The 24,115-nt window shown below is 36.5% G+C and overlaps 1 protein-coding gene across 5 annotated transcripts; it reads right to left on the bottom strand.

The window, feature by feature from the left end:
• Window positions 1–3,016: 3,016 nt before the first annotated feature.
• On the bottom strand, window positions 3,017–22,142 carry frmd6 (FERM domain containing 6). Of its 5 annotated transcripts, none has more exons than XR_013800207.1 (15): window positions 21,726–22,142; window positions 11,729–12,075; window positions 11,180–11,270; window positions 10,615–10,694; window positions 10,444–10,520; window positions 9,333–9,519; window positions 7,682–7,837; window positions 7,534–7,599; window positions 7,342–7,410; window positions 7,061–7,235; window positions 6,251–6,559; window positions 6,000–6,122; window positions 4,182–4,273; window positions 3,922–4,013; window positions 3,017–3,786 (listed from the first exon to the last, which is right to left on the bottom strand). XR_013800207.1 is itself a non-coding variant. In XM_079635297.1 (15 exons), the coding sequence occupies exons 2-15, from the start codon at window positions 11,825–11,827 to the stop codon at window positions 3,731–3,733; spliced, it is 1,644 nt and encodes a 547-aa protein (XP_079491423.1). In that variant the 5' UTR covers window positions 11,828–12,075; window positions 21,726–22,142; the 3' UTR covers window positions 3,017–3,730. The 5 variants fall into 5 exon arrangements, 4 of the variants coding, with proteins under 4 accessions (XP_079491423.1, XP_079491424.1, XP_079491421.1 ...); XM_079635297.1 differs by having other exon boundaries at window positions 3,922–3,985; XM_079635298.1 differs by lacking the exon at window positions 21,726–22,142 and adding an exon at window positions 14,344–14,526 and having other exon boundaries at window positions 3,922–3,985.
• Window positions 22,143–24,115: the final 1,973 nt, after the last annotated feature.

The following is a 24,115-nucleotide window of genomic DNA, read 5'->3' as shown; positions in this document are numbered from 1 at the left end:
TTCATCAAAAGATAGGCTACAGTAAAGACATGTAGGCTATAGCGTAATGTTACAAATTATTTATATTTCAAATTAAAGTGGTTCTTTTAAACTTTCTATTCATCAAAAAGCTGTCCTCAAAAATATTAAGCAGCACAACTGTTGACATTGGCGCTCAAGAAGCAATTCCTTCTTACTATAAATATTAAAATGATTTCTGAAAGATTAAAATGACAATTCAGCTTTGCCATCACTGGGATAAATTACATTTTAAAATATATGAATGTGGCAAAGGGCAAATGTATAATGGCAATCCCTTAAGCGCCCCTAAAGAAAGAATAAAATCTGTTAGTTACTAGCCGGTGTCATTTAGCTACCACAGAATTGTATTTTCCGGTTCTATGGCGTGTGAACTGGAAAACAAACACAAAACCAGCATCTAAACAATTAAGTATGCATTATATTTATGTTAGGAATATAACATTAAGAGAAACATTAACTTGTGCTAGTAAAGTAACAAACATATAGTAGGCCTATACAAAGACAGACGACATGTTCCAGCAGGGTATATCCAACGCCAAAGATATAGGCTCATATTCTGCCATTACTAGGCTACCATTAAAAACAAGGACATTTTGACAGACATTTAGATTTGGATATTTTACAAAAAGAACAAGATTTTTTTTAAATAAATTAATCCATTGTTTATTTCACAAAAACAATTTCTTTTGAATCAGAAAACGTCATGCACAAAAGTCAGTTACTTTTTGATGCATGTCGCCCTCTGCTGTATGACACGTAAAAGAAATGTAAGAATTAGATTCCATATTTTACATATTTTATTTAGTGTATTCTTATTTCCTAATAAGTAAGATTTTTGCAATCGGTCTTCCTTAACTTGTAGGCCTACATGTGAGATAAATATACTGTTTCTCTGCCTCCTCTCCAAGGTCTGAATTCCTGAAAGACGATAATCTGCCAAGTGTTTTGTTTCTCCAGAACAGAGGGGCCTTGATGAGCCATTTCACAACCTTGGCAGAGTGAAGGCTTGTGACGTTTTCTGCTTCTCTATCATAGTTTACACCCAGAGAGATATGATGGCTCCAAAGAGACATCACAGATCTGAGGGGCATGACCTGGACATCATGAGAGCCACTTGAGTTGGAGAGATAAAATACAACTGGACAACATAAAATGTAATTAATTATCTCATAATGAAAATTATCTGCCCTTTCTTCTGATTTTGGTGTGAAATGTGACATGAACATCCCAAAATCTTTTTTTGTTCAAATAACTAATAATTGGTAAGTGTAAGAACGGTTTCTCAGGGTAATTAAAGAGGATTATGGGAAACTTGAAACTATTGTATCAGATGTAACCAATAGTTTACGGTGTAATTCATAACCGTCAACGGACAAGGAACGATTCATGAGATGTTATGGAGCACTTATAAAGTACATTTCATCAAAATGCTGCACACAAAACAGGACAGATTTAATTACAAATGAAGGTACCTTTTATTGCAAACGTTTGAGGACTTTGGCACCTGCAAGGCACAGAATACACTTTCATGAGAGAACAGAGTCGAATGGGTCTGCAAAGGAACTGGGGAAAACAATTTCATTTTCACATAGGAAATTCCTTTCACAGAAAGGACAAAGTCTAGCTGCAAACATAAAGGGTAAACAATACATGGAGTCCATGTGTGATCGGCTGATATCTGATGCAAGTGTTCGGTCACCATGAAATCCAACAGCAACCGAAATTATTAGACAGTTTGGCCATTTCAGATTCACTGCTGCTTTTCAAAGGGGAAGGAGAGATGAATGTGAAGACGGGTCAGGGCATCTATATGTACTGTAGTGTTCAGCAGAACGCACAAAGTCATGACACGAAGACCCACATGCACATGAGCTTTTAAGTGCTGTTCATTCAAAGCCTTTCAAACCACCCATGCAAAGAGGAGCTTATATCTAGAAGTGGGTTTCCTTGTGTAACTGCACTGATCTATGAAAATTCTTCATGTTTAGTGTCTACCTCCCCCACTCTCTTTCTTGTTTAGATGGAAGAATTACATGTTGCAACCTTTACATAAAGTGTATAATACTGTCTCCCGTTAACAGCTTAATACTGACAGGCAACACACCATTAAAACACACACACAGTCATTCTTTATAAAACTATATAATAAAGACAAACTTCCAGTTAGACAAATAAACAGTCAACAGACATAAAGAAAATGGGAACCTCTAAAGGAAGGTCTATGGAAGACTTGACCCGATCAGCTTCATTATCAGCCGTGTGCAAACGTCTCTAAATCAAGAGCCGCGGCGGCTTGAAATCCCATCAGTCATTTATCCTGCGGGGCGGCACACCCCGACACTGGGTTCTCTGATTATGATGCTCACATGATTCGGTGGCCACAATCCCAAAAAGTTCATTAGGTTTAGTGTTATTCTGGGAGACAAGACTGGGGCGTTTCCTTAGAGATGAGGGTGGAAGTAGTAAAAGGAGTGCAGAAACTTTAGTTTTATGTTCTGAGAACCTGCATAGTGAACTCGAGGCACTGAGGGTTCATTTAGGGCAGCACACACATACATATATAAACACATTTTTGGATACTTTGGTAAGGCAGCTTTTTCTAGATTTTAGTATTTTGGATGGTCCAGATTCTCTTGCTCGTTTTGGATACACACGCACACACGTGCTAAATGACCTTAAATGGATAGTTCACCCAAAAATGAAAAATTGTCATAATTTACTCACCATAATTTCGTTCTAAACCTGTATGACTTTTTTTCGTATGTGGAACACAAGAGGCATTTAACAGATTGTTTAAGCTGCTCTTTTCCGTACAATGAAATTAAATGGTAGACAGGGCTGTCGAACTCCTAAAAATATGACAAAAGGCACCATAAAAGTACAACCATCAATCCATAAAAGCTATCGTATGGCTTTAGAAGATTTGAAATATAGACCCTAGTCAGAGTAAACACCATACTGAATATAACAGGACAGTTCACTTAAAAAAAAAAAGTAATTCTGTTTTCATTTACTATCATTTTTGGATGGACTATACATATAACACGGATGAAAACGAGGCTGTAAAAGATTGCACTGTCCTAGAGCACACCTAGATCAAACTCACAACTTTCCAAACTGTTTTATGGACTTGTAGTGTAGTGTTTTGAATTGTGTTAAACAAGAGTACAATCCATTTGATCTTTTACAGTCTAGTGTTAATTTCTTACAAAAATGAAAGAAATAGCGCTACCCGGAATAAGGTCTATAGCACACAAGACTACTTTTATGATGCTTTTGCATCGTAACAGCATCTTAATTTCTCCTTTTGTGTTCCACAGAGGAAAGAACGTCCAGTTTGTAACGAAGTGAGAGCAAGTAACTAAATACATAATTTCTGTTTTTCCATTTACTATCCCTTTGTAATTTGTTCTGGGGCTCTTTTCAATGCTCTCCGCGTTACACCACGAACTCTGGTTCCGCTTCAGTGGTCATGTGGTCTGTGGTCAGATCTTCTCTGTCCAGATCCAGAGAGAAATACTTGCTGGTTCTCTTGATGGGAAACGTGTGCTGGTTATTCCGGATCCCGTGGCACTGATCTGCAAGTCCCTGGTACCCACAGCCGGCCGGGTCCCCGAGGTCTGGCTCGCAGCCGAACGTATAGCTATGTGCGGAGTCCTGGCAAAGCTCCGCCCACTCCTGACAGTTCCTCTGGAACAGACGAACGTCGTCAAGTGATTGGCTGTGGCGGTCTGTGGAGCTCTGGCCCTTCCTGCCCATCGCCGTCTAATTAAACAAAGACAACAAAACACACGTCAGCACGTAGGAAACCAACAAGCCGCATTAAAACACAGAAATCACAGACTACACTAACTCTCAACTAACCCTAAAATCTCAGAGAGCGGTTAGCTGTGCACTCACATGAATTCACAGATGAGAAACGACAATGCTGTTGGGTGTAGGGTAAGGCTGCCCTAAACAAATACTGTTAAGAGGAAGTGGGGTTACCAGCACTGTTAAAAGAGATTACAGAATTACTCAACAGAAGAATGATACAGCTCAAAATGCAGAGTTGACGTCCTCGGTTTAACTTCAGTGGTTGAGAACTTGAGACAGTGTCGTTCAACAGCTGTTATGCATTCAGTGTTTGTGTGTGTGTGTGTGTGTGTGTATAGTTGCACCTGAGGGAGACATTCGATGCTCTGGCCTCTCATTCTCACTATGGTCTCTGATGAGCTGGATGTTGAAGATCCGACTTCCTTCACCACTAACCCTGAAAAGCACAAACACATACACATGCATCATTAACGTAATCATTCTCTCTCATTCCATCATTTGAAGGTTACTGTACTAGTCAGACTAGGGTGAACAGTCCCAAAATTAGTAGTTGATAAAAACACCACTGCCTTCAAGCCTTTCTAAATTAAGTAAACACTGCTTGAATTTGGATTCTCACACTTTTTGAGTAGTACACTGTAAAAATTGCCAATTTATCAATGTCCAAAGACTTCTCCAGGTCTGGAAATCATCATTTAAAAGTGTCCTACATACCGCCATGCCCTTCATTCACCCTGGGAAGTTCCAGGACAGCAAGAATTTAACTGACAAACTGACTTGGCGCCGAAAGGTCACAGATCGACTCGATCTACAGCTAATGCCTCCAGAGATGACACAGCTTGTATTTACACACCTGTCAGCAACAGGTGTGGTCGGTCACGGTCACCTGAACCCACTAATTAAAAGAAGTGTTCTGTATTCTATTTTTGGCACTGTGGGTAAATCCCACAAAAACACATACAGGTCACGTTTCACCCATCAAAAAAATTATAAGAATAAGAATTAGCACAGAGAATAATGAAGTCTGCTTTTAGGACAATCACATTGTTTTGCATTGCGATCATTTGCGTCATGGTGTGTGTGTTTGTGCGTATATAGGGTACAACAGGGCTAAAGGCACCGTGGGGGAAAAGGCTCCTTTGATTTTATTTTCCTCTAAACCACTAGATGGCACAAAAACACACCGCAGCACTTTAACATCCGCTTTTCAAGATGCACAGGGAAATTTGTCTGATCTTTGACGGGATCGCGGACAGCAGCGCTAAGTTGATTCAGTGCTAATTTGATCTAATATTTTATGTTTTTTTTAAATGTTGTAGATTTAAGTAGCAAATTAGAATCGATAAAATTAATATTTTGAGACAAAGGTCGACCTAATGGTTTTCAGTTTTGTTCAAGGTAATTAAACCATAACGGAAGAATATGTAAAAGTGTGGTATTTGGAGTAAAAAGCGCATGTGCTGTCAGGGTGAAAGGCACAATAATTAACATGATAATAAATATCTGGCTGACTTCTCCATTTGTTGACATGACATGGTTAGATTCAGATGGTAAATATCATATTTTTTTTAATAATTATTTTTAAAATATAGATGTTATATTAACATTTTAATGACAGTATATTTATTGAACAAAAAAAAAAAAATCTTTATTAGTCAACATTTGAGAAACCTTTCATCAAAGTTATACATGAATTTTGAACAATACCCTTTCTTGTCTTAGGACAACTTTGATTAACTTTTTTGATCCACTTCAAATGTTGACTAGTTTATATATATATATATATATGCACATTTGATAAAAAATACAATATTACCAGTAATATAGCGATTTCAATTTAATTTAAAATAACTTTTCTATTGTAATGTTTTAAAATGTAATTTATTCCTATGATATCAAAGCTGAATTTTCAGCATCAGTCTTCATTGTCCCATGATCCTTCAGAAATCATTCTAATATGCAGATTTGATATTTGATGTTTCTTGAGCACCAGTGTTAAAAACAGTTGAGAAATGTATCTTTTTTTTATTAATAGAAAGTTCAAAAGAACAGCCTTTAATTTAAAACGATAGTTTTGAAACAATGTCAGATTCTTAACGGTCACTTTTTCAAGTTAATGCATCAAGCCTAAACTATTAACATAACATAACCTGTATGCATACCGGAGCATCCGTTGTTCTGTGCTGACAGCATGTCCTCTGTAATGTGGATACATAGTTCCTGGCTGAGTTCCAAATCATGAAGATCTTCACAAGTTTTTGGATCATCAACCAGCATCTCAATCTCTTAAGAAAAACACAAACAAAGATTTGATCAATGCAGCCAATTTAATCATACAGCATTTATTATTGATACTGATTTGAGTTGCAATTAACTGGCCGGGAGGAAAGTGTCACATTTAACTGTCTCCTACCGTCTTCATCCAGGCAGTGCTCCTTGCTGCTGCTCTCGATGCCGGACGTGTGTGTGCTGGCATGACTGGTGTTGGAAGACGAGTGTGTTCTCAGCGGTCGGTGGGGTGTGTTTGTGGGGGTTCGGAAACTGTCGGTGTCGACGCCGGACGTGCGGGAGCTGCCATGACTCGTGGTGGAGTGTCGTGAGAAGGGATTGGGTCGTGACGTGCTGCCAGCACTGCTGCCGCTGGCACGTGAACGCTGCTCCAGATGATCCATGTCCGCCTCCAGAGCATCACTGATATACGACTCCCTGTACTGCTTCTTTTCTGAGAACACACAGTTTAATAATGTCAACCATATACTCCAGGTCCTTTGCAAAACAAAACAATAATCATTTCATGACAAAAAAAAATCATGCTGCTGAGAATGTTGATATTCGTCATCTTGTGTCACGTGTGTAAAGTAAGTTAATTGCAGTGTTATTAATAGTATTAATATTTTGAAGTAGCATTTATTGTTATATTTTTGGTTTTCATGATAATTTTACTTAAATTTTTAGCTATTTTGTTATGCGTGTAATTTCTTTTTTATATATAAATATTTTATTTCAGTTTTAGTTCTTCACCGTAAGCTTATTTCAGTTTATTGCCAATGCAACATTTCTAATTTACGTTTACGTTAAGTTTTTCAACTAGATAAATTATATTTTATTTTATATGTACAGTATATGCCAATAAATTATGGTTGCCTTATCTGTCTGTATATCACAGATTTCATGTTTCAATTATTAACTTCCTGTTAACGTATTGTGCATATTTGTAAGATACCTTCATTTTCCTCTAGTCGCCGAACTTGCTTCAGCACAGGCTGTAGGTTCATGTACAATCTGTGGCTGTTGCTGAGCAGCTGCAGGAGGTGTCGTGAACGCAGAGGACAGCCTGTGTAGTAGATGAGCTTCCTGGCTGAAGGCAAACCATCGGGAAGAATCTCAAACCTCTTCCCCTGTGGAAAAGAGACGGGTCAAAGGTTGATTCATCTGAAATGTAAACCGTGACCCTAATGGCACAGAATTATACACTTCATACTAATAAAGTACTGCAATACTGACCACAAACACCAGTTTTCCCACATTGGTCCAGGGAAAATCATATAAGAGTTGCCTGACAGTTCCCACATTCTTAAAAAAAAAAAGAAATTGAACCATCACAACATAGAAATGCACAATATATATATTTGAAAAGAACAGTATTTTTTGCAGTTTGCTGTACAATCTCACTCAGTAAGTGTTCAAACAGCATACCTGGAAAATCTGAATCCCACGTAAGGTCAGTCCCAGAGATAAAGAGGCCTCTAACTCTTTCTTATCCTGACGGAAAGAACATTTTCCATTATGTTCAAAATCACACTGCATGTGCACTTACACAAACTGTCAATAGTTCTTCTCTGACCTTGTAAAGGCGGTAATAATGAACAGTCACGTCGTCCAAGAGCGCCGCTTCCTTTATGTACTTCAGCTGGGCCTCTGATGCTGTAAGGGCAAACTGCTCTTTGTGCATGTTTGGAATATGACGGAGAATATAGTCACATCCTCTCTTAGAAATTACCTAGAAAAGAGAACCAAAATAATAATAAAGCACACATTTGATAAATTTACTGGTATGTGACTTTCTGGTATGGTTGATAACTGCATTTAGATGTGTTTTTTTTGTGTGTGTGTTTTTTATAGAGATTGCACTCACTTAGACATTTAATACTACAGTATAATATTTTTTATCTGATCAAAATAAAATAAAAAGTGTATTAACTAAAGAATTTCTATTAGTTTTCCATGAGATTTTAATTTCCATAATATTAAAATACAATCATTTTAAAAAAATTGTTACTTGCCAGTGGTTCAGTAACTTTGTTAGGGACACAACAACATTTTTTGTTTAATCAAACTAAATGATAGTCTAACTCTGACATAAATCACATAATATTAAAGACTTAAGACTAAAGATTTAAATGGTCCACTAAACATGTCCTGACTTGTTTTTGTCTTTGCTTCTTAAACCTAAATGCCTACCGGTAATTGTTTTTTGTTTTGTTTTTCTTGTTTAAGATTTTTGTTTAGCAGTTTAACAAAGAAAGTTAGCCTTCTTCTATGTGGAATATATACACTAGTAATTATAATAAATAAATAAATAAATAAATATGTATTTATTCATAAATACACACACGCATACATGCATAACATTTTCTCAGTTCACCCATCAATTGCAGGTGACCTTACCTATAGCATCCCATAAGGAATTATTTTTTATAACTAAAATAAATGTTAAATATATGCTAAATATGTGTTGTAACCGTGCAGCTCAACGCAAATATATTTAGTTTCAACTTTCATATACCAAAATATATTACAAAATGTATTCCAGGGGCAAGAAAATAAATTTCCAATCTTACAGTAGCCTATATTTAGCGATTTAGGCTAAATGCAAATGTAGTAATAGCCTATTAGAGATCAAAACGATCAAAAAAGATGTATAATTTAATAATGTAAAACATGCAATATATTGTATAATATACATATATACATATACAAATAAATATATATATATATATATATATATATATTTAGATTTATACAAATATACTGCAGATATAATCCTAGCTGTCAGCCTTGACTACAGTGATGTCCCTGAACACGTATAAAAACACAAAAATCCTCAGCACAGGGCTGTCAGCAGTCTCTGTAATCTGCCAGTTGAACAGCAGTCTCTCTCTGACTGCACCATCCTGCAGTGAAGGAGCGCCTCACACCATGTGTGTCCAGATGATAGCACAGCTCAGCAAGCCTGAAGCTAATGCACCCAAGATTCTCTCTAAAAGCTTGCAACTATTTTTAACATCAATCCCCTACATGCACTGATAAATAAAATGTTTGGGTTTTTTTGTACAAAAAGCTCTATTCAATGTTGCTGAAATATTTAGGGACAACACAGTGCACAGCTCATAAACCACACACAGAGGGCGGTCGGAGCGAACACACGTTTTACAAGCTTGATCAGCATAATGATTCATCAGGAAGTAGTTTAATGGGGTGCTGTGCAGACTTACCCAGGAGGGGAAATAAGCTTCCGGCTGAAAATAGGCACCAAAGTGTTTGTTCCGTTTGAAGTTTCCCAGGTCAGCCTGCAGCGCAAATGCAGCCAGAAGGAAATAAGCCTCTTCTCTCTGGATGCACTGAGACTGCAGTACCTGCTTCCGCAATTGCCAATAGTAATAAAACCGTGCCACGCGATCGCTAAAACAGATAGACACATATAGAACATATTCAGTCATTTTTCTATAGACATGGAAGAATGTATACACTACCGTTCAAAAGTTTGGGGTCAGTACGATTTATGCTTTTGAAAGAAGTCTCTTATATTCACCAAGGCTGCATTTATTTGATCAAAAATACTGTATAAACAGTAATATTGTGAAGCGTTATTACAATAAAATAACTTTTTTCAATTATAATATATTATAAAATGTCATGTACAGTATTACTGTGATGGTAAAGCTGAATTTTCAGCATCATTTTTCCAGTCTTCAGTGTCACATGATCCCTCAGAAATCATTCTATGCTGATTTGGTGCTTAAAGGTGCTCTAAGCGATGTCACGCATTTTTTAGGCCAAACATTTTTTTTGTCACATACAGCAAATATCTCCTCACTATCCGCTAGCTGTCTGTCTCCTGAACACACTCTAAAAAAACGCAGTCTCTGTAGACACCCCAGGCTCCACAAACAGCAACAAAAACAAACTGGACTAACCCGCACCACAACATAACAAACAGTGTTCCAGCCAATAACCGACAAGAAGGATTTGGGGGTGGGGTTTGGGTTGTTAGTGCGCGGATGAGGAGGAGGGAGGGTCTAGCTAGCCTCCGTTTTGTTTGGCAATAGTTCGAACGTCAACAAGAAGTGACGTCACCCAGGATCGCTTAGAGAACCTTTAAGAAACATTTCAGATTATTATCAATGTTGTAATATTTTTGTGGACACTTTACACTTTTTCCCAGAATTGTTTGATGAATAGAAAGTGTAAAAGAATATATTTGAAATAAATTTTTTGTAACAATGTATTTGCTGTCACTTTTGATCAATGCAATATGAGTACTACTAAAAGAATCTTACTGACCCCAAACATTTGAACGGTAGTGTAGATGTGTAGATGTCTCACCTGATAAGTCTGCCATTTTCAACATAATACTGCGCTCTGAAGTGAACAATCATTGGAGGTCCAAACTGGTCAATTCCCTGCAGTTGGTAAAAATTCAAAGACAAAAAAGTCAAAGTGTGCAACAACAACTAAAATTTCCCCCAAGAAAATCTAAATCTGTTTGCATGATACCTTGCTGACTTCCCGTTTCCACTCTTTTGGACAATACTTTGACAGTTTCTGTCCCAGTTCCATATATATGTGTTCATTATCTAGGAGAAAAAGCACACTTAAAATACACAGAAACGAACATGCATTTAGGTCTTTAATGTTTGTGTATATATGTAATGGATAATGTGGGAAAATTACAAACAGCATCCAGTAATTAATCACAGCAAAATAAACCCTCACAGGGTGATCAAGACCCCAATGCAAAGCAAAAAATGCAATAATAAAATTGGCAGACCATATATTATTATCCCAAAAATTTAATAATAAAAGGAATAAATGGACAAAAAAATTTATTATTGAAAGTTACTGAAATCATTTTATCATGAGAATAAAGACGCTGAAACCCCAAGGATGGCAATATCAGACCTTGCAATCTTTGACCTTGTGGGGAAATTTTTTGGTTCCCATGAGGAAAACAGCTTATAAATCACAGCTTATAAATCGTGTGTGTGTGTGTGTGTGTGTGTGTGTGTGTGTGTGTGTGTGTGTGTGTGTGTGTGTGTGTGTGTGTGTGTGTGTCTCTTACTCTGAATAACACTGAGGCCGAACAGGTGACAGTCCTTCAATCTAAGCAGATCACAGACCTGCACCAACAACTCCTGACACACAGTCTTAACCTGAGAGAGAAGAACAGAGAAAGTATGAGAGATCACCTGTATTACAGAGAAAGAAAGGGTATAGTGTGTGTTTTTCAGTCGGAACAGGTTTCACTTTTCAATGGAATATTGTTTATATCATTTTGGTGTCTGTAATAGTACTCAAAAAAGCAGCTTCTCAAACTATATTAAACCATGAAATTACTCAACAAAAAATAGAGCTGTATTTTTACAATATTTAATAGTGATCAGGAAGAGCTCAGGATGCTCCTTGCGGGATGCAACATCGGAGCGGGACCCTAAATGACATGTTTAGAGCATGTTGTCTATCAAAAACAATCTTTGTATATGATTGAAATAGATAAAGGTAATTGTAATTGCCACATTTTTTATGAAATCATGGGAGAAGCTGTGCTTTCCGTGCAATCGCCACTGGTGTGTGTGTGTGTGTGTCATTGAGTGCATTGAGTTGTACTTACACTGACTATTACGTTGAGTGTTTCATCATTTGGGAGGAACACACACACACACCGGCGGTCCTGCATCGTCTTGTTATTGTGGAAAGTCAGTTTGCTCATGTTTGAGAGGCTGCAGCCTGTAGATTCGTGCCCCTCACTGGAGCTCCACCCCTGAGCACCTCCCAGTCACAATGGGATCAGATCATTTAGACACACACACATAAAAAAAAAAACATGCACGCACACACGCACACGATCCTGCGACCAGAGAACTTAAACCTCACAACTGTTTCAAACCAACAGTTAGTTTCTCCTGCATCAACACACAGTCACACCACACAAACACACTGCAGATCCACCGTCAGACTCTGAAAAAGATAGAAAGACAAAAATAAATTATTTTAACAGAAGTGCAACTAGAAACATCATGCATACTGGCAGGCAGCTCTCCAAATATTTCACTGAAACATTACACAGCTATAATTTACCGGATCTTGAAGGGAGCACATGAGACGAGATAAATCGTTTTATTCACAAAACAGAAAATAAAGAAAGCTGTTTTTGATAGTCATGGACAGTTGTGTACATTCCACACGACAAAACTCACATTCTGTACTCTGCATTTATATCTGCGCAGAAAATATGGTGCACATGCATAACAAATTTTATTGCTCATTTTGTACTGTCAGCTGGTCATAAAGCTTATATAAACATTAAAGTTACTGACCACGATAACTGTACATAATCCTTCTTATTACATGGCTGCTTATCAAATAAACGCACAGACATGTAATATTGATTAATAAGTGTTGAAATTATTTCATTTTCTCTTTTTGTAGATTAAACAGTCCATAACCATTTTAAAAAAACATTGCATAACAACATGGCAAACGATATTCAATATTATTGAATATATTATATTATCTGACTGCACTGACACTATTTGACAAGAACTGAACTGGATGATGAAGGCATCACTGTTTTCTGCAGAGCTGCTTATAGCAGAATTGAACTAATTTAATAATTCATGATCTTTACAATGGAACTGAAAAAACACTGAACTGACTTCAGCTGAACAATGAAAATTATGATGTTTGTTTGTTTTTAGAGCTGCATTACACCCGAATTGAACCATGTTTGCATTATTGAATCATTATTTGTCTGTTGATCACAGTAAAAGCTGCTTTGATACAATCTGTGTTGTATGAAGCGCTATAAAATAAAGGTGACTTGACAAACACAAATACAATATTCATTTAGCCTAAATATTGTTTTTCATCTACAGGCCAAGTTACTTTTTTCTACAGACTAGTTTTCTGTTTTAAGTTCTCACCTGATGTCACAAACTTTAACAAACGAACAACTGTCTGTGATTTTAGATATTTGGGACATAACATCTGCCTACAGACACCAAGCACTAAAGTCATCTCACTATCTCTGTCTCCATCAGTATCTGTGATATGAGCACATCTCAAATTACTTGTTACATTGTATTACTTCATATTACATGTTATTTTCAAACATATTTCCTTAGTGTATATAAACTAACATTTTCAGAAATATACTTACTATGATCAAGTTGACATGTGTTTGAATGTAAGAATGGTGTGTAACATATCAAGAATGGATTTCCTTAAACCTCACTCACTCTGTCTATAAAATAGGCCAAAAATAAAAATCAACTTAATTGAAGTCAGTTTAGTCCTGGTTTTAGTTTTAGAGCAGGATAAATTAACCTCATTACTTCAACCGTGGATTTAAATTATTTTCTTTAACAACGTTTAGTTTTTTCCTCAAGTATGCTGTCATATTGCTCCACTAATTGATATTAAAATATTCTTTGTAGTTTGTGGAACTGCATACACTGCTGTGACATTTTCTCAGCTCTCTTGGCTGGACCTTATTAAAGCTTTTTCTATTGTAATAATAAAATAAAAAATTTAAGTATATTTTGAAAAAATCAGGCAAAATGGAGTTGCGAGAAGACTTTGCATAAGAGAGAGAGACGGAGAGAAAAGGAAAATGTGCAGCAGTCAGGAGAATTCCACCCAACATCTGCTTCTCATTCCAACAATAGAGGCCTTTGATTCTCTCTCTCTCTCACACACACACACACACACACACTCTGCTGCACTTACTTCAGATGTGTAATGTTCATATGCATACATCAGATGACAATGACGTGGATTTTGGCTTTTCACATTATGCTTAAGAGTTCATAAGCGATCGACTTTAACAGGTTTCTAGAAACATTGCATGAAGCCAAGCAGGCAAACGGCTCAATAATGGCCATAAAATCATATAATATATGACGTGACTGATTAAAGTTACATTTTGAGGCCATTTAAATCTGGCATTGCTGAGTAGGATGAAAACCGAATGGAAGAGAGGATTGCATGATTCCACAATTTGTCAGGATGTGTGACGTTATGCGTGACGTTATGTGCGGCATTTCTTTGCTGAAAGGAAGGAGAAACTTCCTGGATTTTTTTTGGAGACAACTAAAACCCACAAATGTACAAAGGTTCCCGTCACAGAGTGTTATAATTTGCTACAGTATTAAGGTCTATGTCACGCCTGTCATCCCTGTCATCCTGCTGTTACAGCTCGATTTGCCTCAAGGGATCAAATCTTACCTTATCTTAAAAGACGACTGCTGAAGTGCTGGGGTTTAGCTTTTACAAGCAGTCTTACATCATCCACTGCGCCTTTACCTCTTGGAAAGGAAACATTTAGAACCAATGCAGACAGAAAACCCTTCTAGCAAAGTGGAGGAACATTTACTAAGAAAGATCTAGCACAAAAAAAACAAAGCAACTAAGGAAGCATGAAGAATGAGTGGTAAGGAAATGCCACCAATAGGTGGAATCCGCATGTCCAGACCTGCTCAGTTGGTCCACAGTTATTCAGTGTGATTCTAATCCCAGACACATTCCCCTTTTCACATGCACTGAACGCTTTCTTCATGCCACAGAAAAAGACACAACCAGAGGAGTAGTTGGTCCTGCATCATCTGAATCTGTACATCTGTTGTTAAATCCATTGAATAAAATCATTGATGAAAGCAGATACATATGTTCTACTTAAACATAACTCAAAAGATACGGAAAGCCTTTGGCAAGGGAGGGTTTAAAAACCACAGTCCAAAATAATAAAGGATTTTTAAAAAAGGAATCTGGAGTCAGTCTATTAAACAGTTCAACTTATGGTCATTTGATACACTTGATTTCAACTATGATACAGTTTAACTGTTATTAGGGTGAATTCAGGTTGATGATTTGGGACACTTTTTGTCATTGGGAGTAGTAATGTTTTAAATATGCTGTATGTTTTGCAATAATCCAGCTGTAATCCTCTTCTAAATTAAATTTAGGGCAAATAAAATAAACTAAAAGTAAACGTGACCAGATATAGAACAATTATTTTTTTAATTTTGCTGTGCTTTGTAACTAACTAACTAAACAAATATTTTTTCAAATGTCTTTTTATAGTATAACCAGAACCAGTACACTGTTAAAAAAAATGTATGAGTCTTGTAATTTTCATTAAAAAAAATGAATGCGATAATTAAAAATATTGTGTATATTTTATTAAGAAAATTGTGTTTCAGTGTTTTATTGAAAATATTGAGAACATTTCACTAATAAAACCAAGAGATAGGCCTAGGTCTACATTTTCCAAAAAGATTTTGAGCCTCAAAAACAGTTGAGGCTTGAATTGAGGAACTGATGAAGCTGATAAAATCAAGGAAAACGGGCTACCTATTTATTTTAAGAGAATTAGCTCAATTATGCGGTTTTATTTAGACACCATTGTTAGTTCCCAGCATGCTTTGCACATGGCTGGAAATGGACAATTGAGTATAAATATTGATCTTGTTTTTGAGTAAAGGGAAACATCTAATGTCCAGTTATGTTTGAAATTTGAAAGTTTCTATTATGTTAAAGTTTTGTTACCATTGTGCAGAAGAGTATGGCTTATTGTTAGGTTGTGAATAACTGCATGTAATAATACTCAGAAGCATGATGCTTTGTTCACTGAGCAATAACTTTGCTAATGATAGTGCAGTAACAAGTTTGTTGCTGTGCAGCAGTCTTTTAACAATATAAATCCAAGTCAAATATAAACAGGTCATCTCCATTCACTTGAACCCACACAATTTGAGAGTAAACAATAGGCTACTTAAAATAAAAAAAGCATATTTCACTAAAAATATTAAATTCATTATGTCATAGACTAGCCTAAATAAATTAGGGGATTTTATGATTCATTCAGGTAGATTCCATGAAAGTATGACTTGTAGTGTGTGTGTGTGTGTGTGTGTGTGTGTGTGTGTGTGTGTGTGTGTGTGTGTGTCTTTGAGCATTAAGATTATTTTTAATTAAAACTTTAAAAGACAAAATAAAAGACATACTTAGTCCCCATAAACATCTCAATCTGTCATGTACACTACCTTTCAAAAGGTTTTTTTTTTTTTAAGAAATGAATACTATTATTCAGGAAGGAAGGACGTATTAAATTGATCAAAAGTGACAGTAAAGACAATCAATCATAATGTTACAATATGTTTCTATTTGAAATAAATGTTGTTGTTTTGAACTCTCTATTCATCAAATAATCCTGAGAAAATGTATCTCGGTTTCCACAAAAATATTAAGCAGCACAACGGTTTTCAACGTTGATAATAATGTTTTATCATTCAGCATATTAGAATGATTTCTGAAGGATCTTGTGAAACTCACAGGAGAATGGGTGCTAAAAATTCATCTGTGCCATCTCAATAAATTACCTTTTAAAAGATTTAGAATATCATGTACAAAAGCTTTATGGTTTCAGGTTGTTTTTAAGCCATCCACACACTGCAACGCTGTGTGATAAAGTGATTCTACGAATATGGATCATCAGATTACTTTGACTTAAAAACATCTTTAAAAGTTAAAAAGTTAGTGATGTATCCAGACGGTTAAACACAAAAGCTGCAGGCTGAATCTGGATATTAGGCACTAAAACAGTTCATTTAAGAAAGACACTGAACCTAAAGTATTGTATAACGTTCTTCACTGTTATTATGTATAACCATTTTTCAGTACCTCCATACATTCAATAGAGCTTTTAGACGACAAACTCTGACACAAGGATGATGTTAACACAGCTGTTGGAGAGGCAAGGCAACACAAAGAACTACATACACACCACATTAAAAGGACTATGATGCTGCACATGCAATAACAACAAACCTACAAACAATAGCAGTGTCAGCTTAACCCATCCAAGCGAGCCGGGAAACTAATCCATCTTAACCACTCCTACACTGCAACTGAGACAGCCAATCAAAGTGCAAGCTTTCTTTAAACCGTTAAAGAGCTAGAGAAAAAAAAACATGTCAGGTCAGGCGGGAGATACAGAGTGAGATCATGAAGTCATGCACACGGAAGATCAATCTTGACAACCTTTTTTAGAAAAAATAATTATTAACCTGTATGTTAATGTCTTTCTCAACAGCACTATGTATTTAGGTGGCCTATTTAGATTCAACCTGGCTGCAACCTTTATGTTCAGGGCCATAACCACTATAGACAATTAAGCGGGACACGTCACCTATAATTAGAAATGCCCAAATTGTTCACAGAAGACGAGTGTGATTTCCAACACAACGTTTTCTGCTCTATGATCTTCCAACGCTGTGTCAGCTGTGTGCTCCTATTCTATGGCTTATGGTAAACTAAGACCTGTCAATCCGAGCTCCTGGGGCCGGTTGCATAAACTGCTTAGACTTAAAAGTTAGTCATCTAATTTTTTTTTCTTCAAGACTGGTGCTTACTTTTTAAAGTCAGTTACACAAAAAGGTAGATCGGTCTCATTTGAATCAGAAAAGTAAGACTTGGTTACCTCTTGACTAATTTCTAGCGGTCAAATTAGTTCTTAGGGCATAGTCTTAATATAGTGGCTAAGTTTATGCAACTGGCCCCAGATCACACTCCAGCTGTAAAACAGTTAGTCTCTACTCTCTACACTTCGTCCCTCACTATACACACCCATAAGTTTCCATTGGTTGAACTTTCAAATGACGTTGGAAACCCCTGCGTCGATCCCGGGAGTCCTAGCTTTAGCCAAGCAGCATGTCATGTCACTCCATTGTCTTATGTTGTGTTTGGTCTCATTTGCGACCAGCTGCTCTAAATAAAGATGTGTGATCTACTATGGTTTACTAATGTTTCGAAGTTACAAACCAAAACGTGCCACAAAAACATTACACGTGTGGTAGCAGCGCTTTTTCATTCAAATACTTGGTATAGTTTGGTCTCTGACTGAAACAAATATGCTTATTGTATACTGCTAGTTAAGACCTTTTCAACAACTTATGACAAATCTATTTGTTATGATTTACAGATCACATTTTCAGGTAAAGCAGTATTTTTTCACGCTATGAAAATAGAGCACTTCTAATATATCTGCAAATTGTTGTTAAGTGATGGTCATATTCCCTATTCACTGTAAACTTTTTTGGTTAAGTACGTGGTTTTTGAGCAAAGATAACCTCGGATTTAAGGTTAACGATTAATCGATTAATTGACAACGGTCGATTATGGGAATTTATGTAGGCCTACATTGACATCCCTAGTCTATATAGTTTCAGTTTGCTGGTATATTTTTTATTTAGTTTGCCTATTTATTTTGTTTGTGTTCAGACCTTTGTTTGTGAGTTTTCATTCGATGTCAAGGCTACTTGTCCGTCGACCTGATTATGTTTACACTGTATTTCAATATTTCAGTGTTTTAATTTTGCTGTATATTTATTTCGTTTGTTTATCATTTATATGCATGTCCAACATTTGAAAAAATTTTCATTAAATGACGTTTTTTAATATTATAGGTTATTTATTTTGTGTACGTTCTGATCTTGAAGTTTGTGCAATGTTTGCTGGTGTCACTGCTTTATGCGCACACTGGAGCGCTTCATTTATATTTTAAATACTCATTATTATGGTTTATTTCTCCCCCAACTAATCAACTAATGGCTTAAATGAACGATTCATGTAATTCATAACTGAATGTGACAAGACAAGGAACGTTTTGCGTTTTCTACATTGACATAAAAATAAGAGTATACGTGCATATTTTAAAATAAAACATTATCTGCAAATAGTTTACATTTCTTTCTTTATTTTTGTTGATATTGTTCTCTTCTATTTAGACGTATATCCGAGTGAAACGGCTTCTCAAACAAGAAAAAAAAATTTAGGGCCAGACTTGATTTTGTCCATCGGGAACTAACTGGATTGTTGGGTCAGATTGCTATTGCTGTGACATCATGTGATTGACAGGTTGTCCCGCCCACGTGCCAGTAAACACCTCATCAGAGAAGAGATGAGATGTCACTGCAAGAGGAGGGGTGGTTATTTTGTTCAATTATGATTTGTAAATGATAATTTAAAATAAATATTCCATTAAAAAAGTATTTTTAGAGACATTTCCAAGTCAACGTAATAATCAGATGAGCAATTTTCTCCAGAATCGCGTAATCACACAGCGCTTTGCACACACCGGAGAAGGCAGAGGAATCTTTACTCTCTGGGGAGAATTCTTTTTTTGAACATCTATTCCAGCTGCCTTCTGGCAAATACGACAAACACACCCACAAACACACACAAATGAAGGGCAGCTCAGCAAAGAAAACATCCTGAGGTTAAAAAAAAAAGGAAAGGAAAAGAAACAAAGAAGAGCAGAAAATACTTCCTGTCACCAAACCACCACAAACAAACACAGGGCAAATTTAACATTATACCCAGCAAAACTAGACTTCATTATTCTTCAGGGCATGGCATGAGAACACACTCACAGGATGTGACTACATACCGACTCAGACAAACCCGCATCTAACTAAACACACTGACGAATCTTAAATGACGAAGTTGATTTGACACGCTTGGCTGGCAGGATGAAATCACACTCTGGGTTAGGCCTAAATCACAAAATTCAAATGACAAAATTATCATAACTTGAGTGAATTATGAGTGATCATTGAATACTTAAACTGTTTTAGTCCAGAGATTAAAGAAGCAAAACTAAACTACAGGCCAAGTCAAATATACAATTGATCAACAGCTCAAAATGTATTTAATCTCTCAATGAGTTGTTGTCAAGGGGCCAATGGAAACTTTTTTTCTAACGAAACGAAACGATCCCCCTGGTGGTCAACAGAATGATTGCCGTTTAAGAGGCCTAGAGTTCAACCTTACAAACCTATCAATGTGTAAAGCGCATTAAAGATTTTCAGTGCTTATAGGAAATCACTGTAACGCAAGAGAGGATAAACGTGAGACCCTTAAATGCCGGTCGGTGTAGAGTTGCACTGGGCTAATATTAAACCCGCCCCGACCGCAAAGAGGAAATTGTGGACATTCCTGAATCCAGAAGAGACGGAGAGAGAGAGAGAGAGAGAGAGAGAGAGAGAGAGAGAGAGAGAGAGAGAGAGAGAGAGAGAGAGAGAGAGAGAGAGAGAGAGAGAGAGAGAGAGAGAGAGAGAGAGAGAGAGAGAGAGAGAGAGAGAGAGAGAGAGAGAGAGAGAGAGAGAGAGAGATGAGAGAGAGAGAGAGAGAGAGAGAGAGAGAGAGAGAGAGAGAGAGAGAGAGAAAATAAGAATTAACTTTTTCGATTCATGTCCTATTGTGATGCATTTAACCTGCATGTTCTGTTGAGACTGAGATCACTTCCTGATTGTTCGGGGACGCATGTTGTACATGTAAAATTGCTAACCAGCATAGTAATAACACTTCTATTTGAACTTCTATATATCACTTGAACACTTTGTTGAATTGAACACTTCTATATATCACTTGATCCAGTAATACTAACACTTTCTCTTCTATAATTTTTTTTTACTGCGTTAGATTGAACTGAGAAAGGTGATAGCACTTACATATTGTTGTCCTACTGTTAGTTTACGGCTTCTATTGCTCTCATTTGTAAGTCTCTTTGGATAAAAGCGTCTGCTAAATGAATACATGTCAATTTATTTATTTTGGGGTCATTTTAACACACTGTTGAAAAATACAATAGCCTAAATAATTAAATATATCAAAATAAAAAAAAGACCTCTTCCCATGTACACCAATCACACAAAAAAAAGTTCTTCATGTATTTATGTTTAATGTTTAATATGTGAAATCTTTGAAAACCCAAACTTGCATAACATGTTTAAGACATTGTCTAAAACATTAAATGTTCTCACAAAATTCAATATCAATAGCCAATATTTTAATATTAAGAATGTTTCTGAGAAATAAAACATTTATCTGGGTCTCAAATCCCATACAGAAGTAAGCATGCCAATGATGCTCCAAAATGCAGTCTAGGTGGGCAGCACATCAGGTTTTGAGACACAGCCAATGGTTCTTATTACAGCAGCAGACCTTAACTTGGCCAAACTCCACATTACCGCGTTGAGCTGACTGGGTGCTATAAACCAACCCAAGTATCAACACATTACTCCAAAAATAGCCAGTGGATGCCATATTATGGTCTAGAAGTAGCTAGATTGATTTGAGCATTAGAAAGCCCTTACAAAAAAAAACATGGTAACGTTAATCATAGTTTGCCTCAAAATACTACAAGCAAGCAATATCAACTAACGTTACCATAGTGAAACAATGCTTTTAGAATCGTGTCACTTTGTTGCGAAGCATCTCAGAAAGCGGTGGCTAATGCCAAGTTACCACAGTTTTACTATAGTAACATTAACTGTAGTAGCTGGCTTCTTGGTGCAGACTATGGTGCGTCGTTACCATGGTAAATTTACAATGAAGAGTGCAAACACACTGCTGTGTTTTGGTCAAGCTCCATCGAATCTAGTGCATGCGCGCGCGCGCGTGTGTGTTTGTGTGTGTGGTGTGCGTGATTTTGCGGGCCAGCGCTGCCACGTAGAATAAGTTATTTGGGAAATGCAAGGAGGCTAAACCCTCTGTACATCCTGACCGCCATACAGATTAAATAATAAAGTTAAAATAACAAAACTCACCTTTTTGGTGGCATTATTTCTGCGTATTCCCAAAGTATTCCCAAACACACCTTCTTCAATGTAAATGAACTCTTGCTTTGATTCCTCTAACGTTACAGCGCTCGCCAGTCTAGCACATAATCCCGAGCTGCGAACTCAACCCCATCGGGCTCCCCAACACTCAGTCACAAATCACTATACATGTGGAGGGAATTTCCCAACCGTGTGTAGGAGGGGTGACAAACACAAAAGGAATCGGCCGGAAACGCGTCTGTTACACGGCGTCTCTTTCCCTCAATTTTTAAAAGCAACGCAGCGGTTGTGAAATCTTTGTGCGATCGAGGTGTCTACATTTAATCAAGCGTGTAGGAAAGACCACCCCTCTGCAGCTGACGTTGGTAGCGCCCACGGCTGCTCAACATACCTTCCCCTCAGCCTGCAGGAGAACCGATGAATCCTGATACTAAAGCGAGGGCTTACATTATGAATATTAATGAGGTACTGTTGACGTTGCTTAGTAACCTTCCCGGAGCGTGCAGTAATTTATTCAAGTTAATATTAATGAACCAAGCCTTCTCTATGAAAGGATTTGTGTTGTGCAGCCAATCACGTAGGCGTATTAGGCAAACGTCACGTACGTGATTAATATGCATGAATTTAGTCTTTACTGATGTAGAATTGGTTCATTCGAGGCGTGCTGAGAAGATGGCAAGTTGCATATAAAACTTAGTCTTAAGAACTAGTTTGTCCAACTAGCAGTTAGTTGGGGGTAATCAGTCTTACTTTTGGATATCCAATTATACTAATATACTTTTTTATATAACTGCCTTAAAAAGTTATGAACAGTCATAACGGGATAATTCACCTAAAAATGAAAATGTTGTCATTATTTACTCAACCTCAAGTTGCCCCCATCCTGTAAAAGTTTCTTTCTTAAATTGTTGAACACAAAAGAAGATATTTTAAAGAATGTTGGTGACCAGACAGTTGACGGTAGCCATTGACTTCCATAGTATTTTTCCTCTATAATATTTTTTAACATAACATTCTTTAAAATACTCTAGATCTGAGGGTGAGAGTGGACTGGAATAACCGTGCAGAGTTGCAAAATAATTTACATAGATCACTTGCAAATACTGTGGGAAATTAGGAGAGACTTTTTAGGAGAAACACTGAGACATTTTATTTTTCCCAACTTTCATCATTCCCAATTGTCATCGCTTGATGTGTTGTTGTTGTTTTTTATCATTAAAATGTCTAAAACATATATAAATATATATGCCATTGAATAAATATGCCACTGAATTTTGTCAATGTTTAGTTTAGGAAGATTAGGGTGGTGAATTGTGTTTGGGCATTAGGGTTTAGTCTCACTCTTAAGTTTTCGGATTGGGATTGCAAAGTTTATTGTTTACACTAGAGTTAATACACCTTTGCTAAGTAAGAAGGGGTGAAGACGAAACTAAAGGGGAGAACAAATGGAGACTGTTTCAGGTCATGACCCTGTGTGAGATTCTCAAGAGTGTGAGAACACACAAACTCACTGCTGGTGTGTGTTTATTGGCTGTGTGAATGTTAGGACCCAAACATGTTGTTATGAGATTCCTCATGATGAGTCCTTGATGTTAACCATCACACAGTGCACTGCACTCAGGCAATAAAAAACAATAACGGCATAAGAGGAGAATGAGAATGAGCCGAACGACTGCGCGTTCAGACATAAAATAACCTAATTCTTTGTTTTAACTTTCAAATAATTGTGGTTTTTGTGCACTAAAACTAAAAATAAGTTCTGTTAATTAAATATAGCTGAAATAAAATCAATTATAAATATTAGATGAAATATTGAACTTATAGACAAATGTAAATGTTGCATTGGAAACGTGAAATAAGTAAGAAGTAGCCTAATTACTAAAACTGAAATAAAACTGAAATAAACTAAAGCTAAATAGAAATGTTGAAATGACAAAATCTAATATAAGCATAATGAAAGTACTAAAACTACATCTAAAATTAAATTTAAAACTGAAAATATAAAATTAAAGGTCATTATTAATGAAACCCTATTAATAAAAATGTCTTTCAAGTGACATTATAAAAGATGTAATGTGTTTGAAAATATTTTTTTCAGGATAAAGAATAAGTTATCAGAGAAATCGCTTACTGCACCTTTAAAAACAGAAATGTGCTGCTCATGCTTTTGCTATCTTTTTTTTCTGTGCAACTGTGTGTGTTCGCTGTGTTTTAAATGTGTCTAAAATATATTTTTATTGGTGTGCACACAGTTTTGGGTTGGTTGAATGTCTGGTTCTGAGTTACAGATACAATTCCTGTGGTTTTTCTCAACGTAAACATTCATTATCCTGCACATATGCAAAAGTTACCAGGTTAGCATGCCTTTACAAGTTCAA

This window comes from Phoxinus phoxinus (genome assembly GCF_949152265.1).
Source record: "Phoxinus phoxinus genome assembly, chromosome: 14".
In the NCBI taxonomy this organism is placed as follows: domain Eukaryota; kingdom Metazoa; phylum Chordata; class Actinopteri; order Cypriniformes; family Leuciscidae; genus Phoxinus; species Phoxinus phoxinus.
The sequence above is the reverse complement of the archived record's forward strand: the minus strand, read 5'-3'. Positions and strand labels throughout refer to the sequence as shown.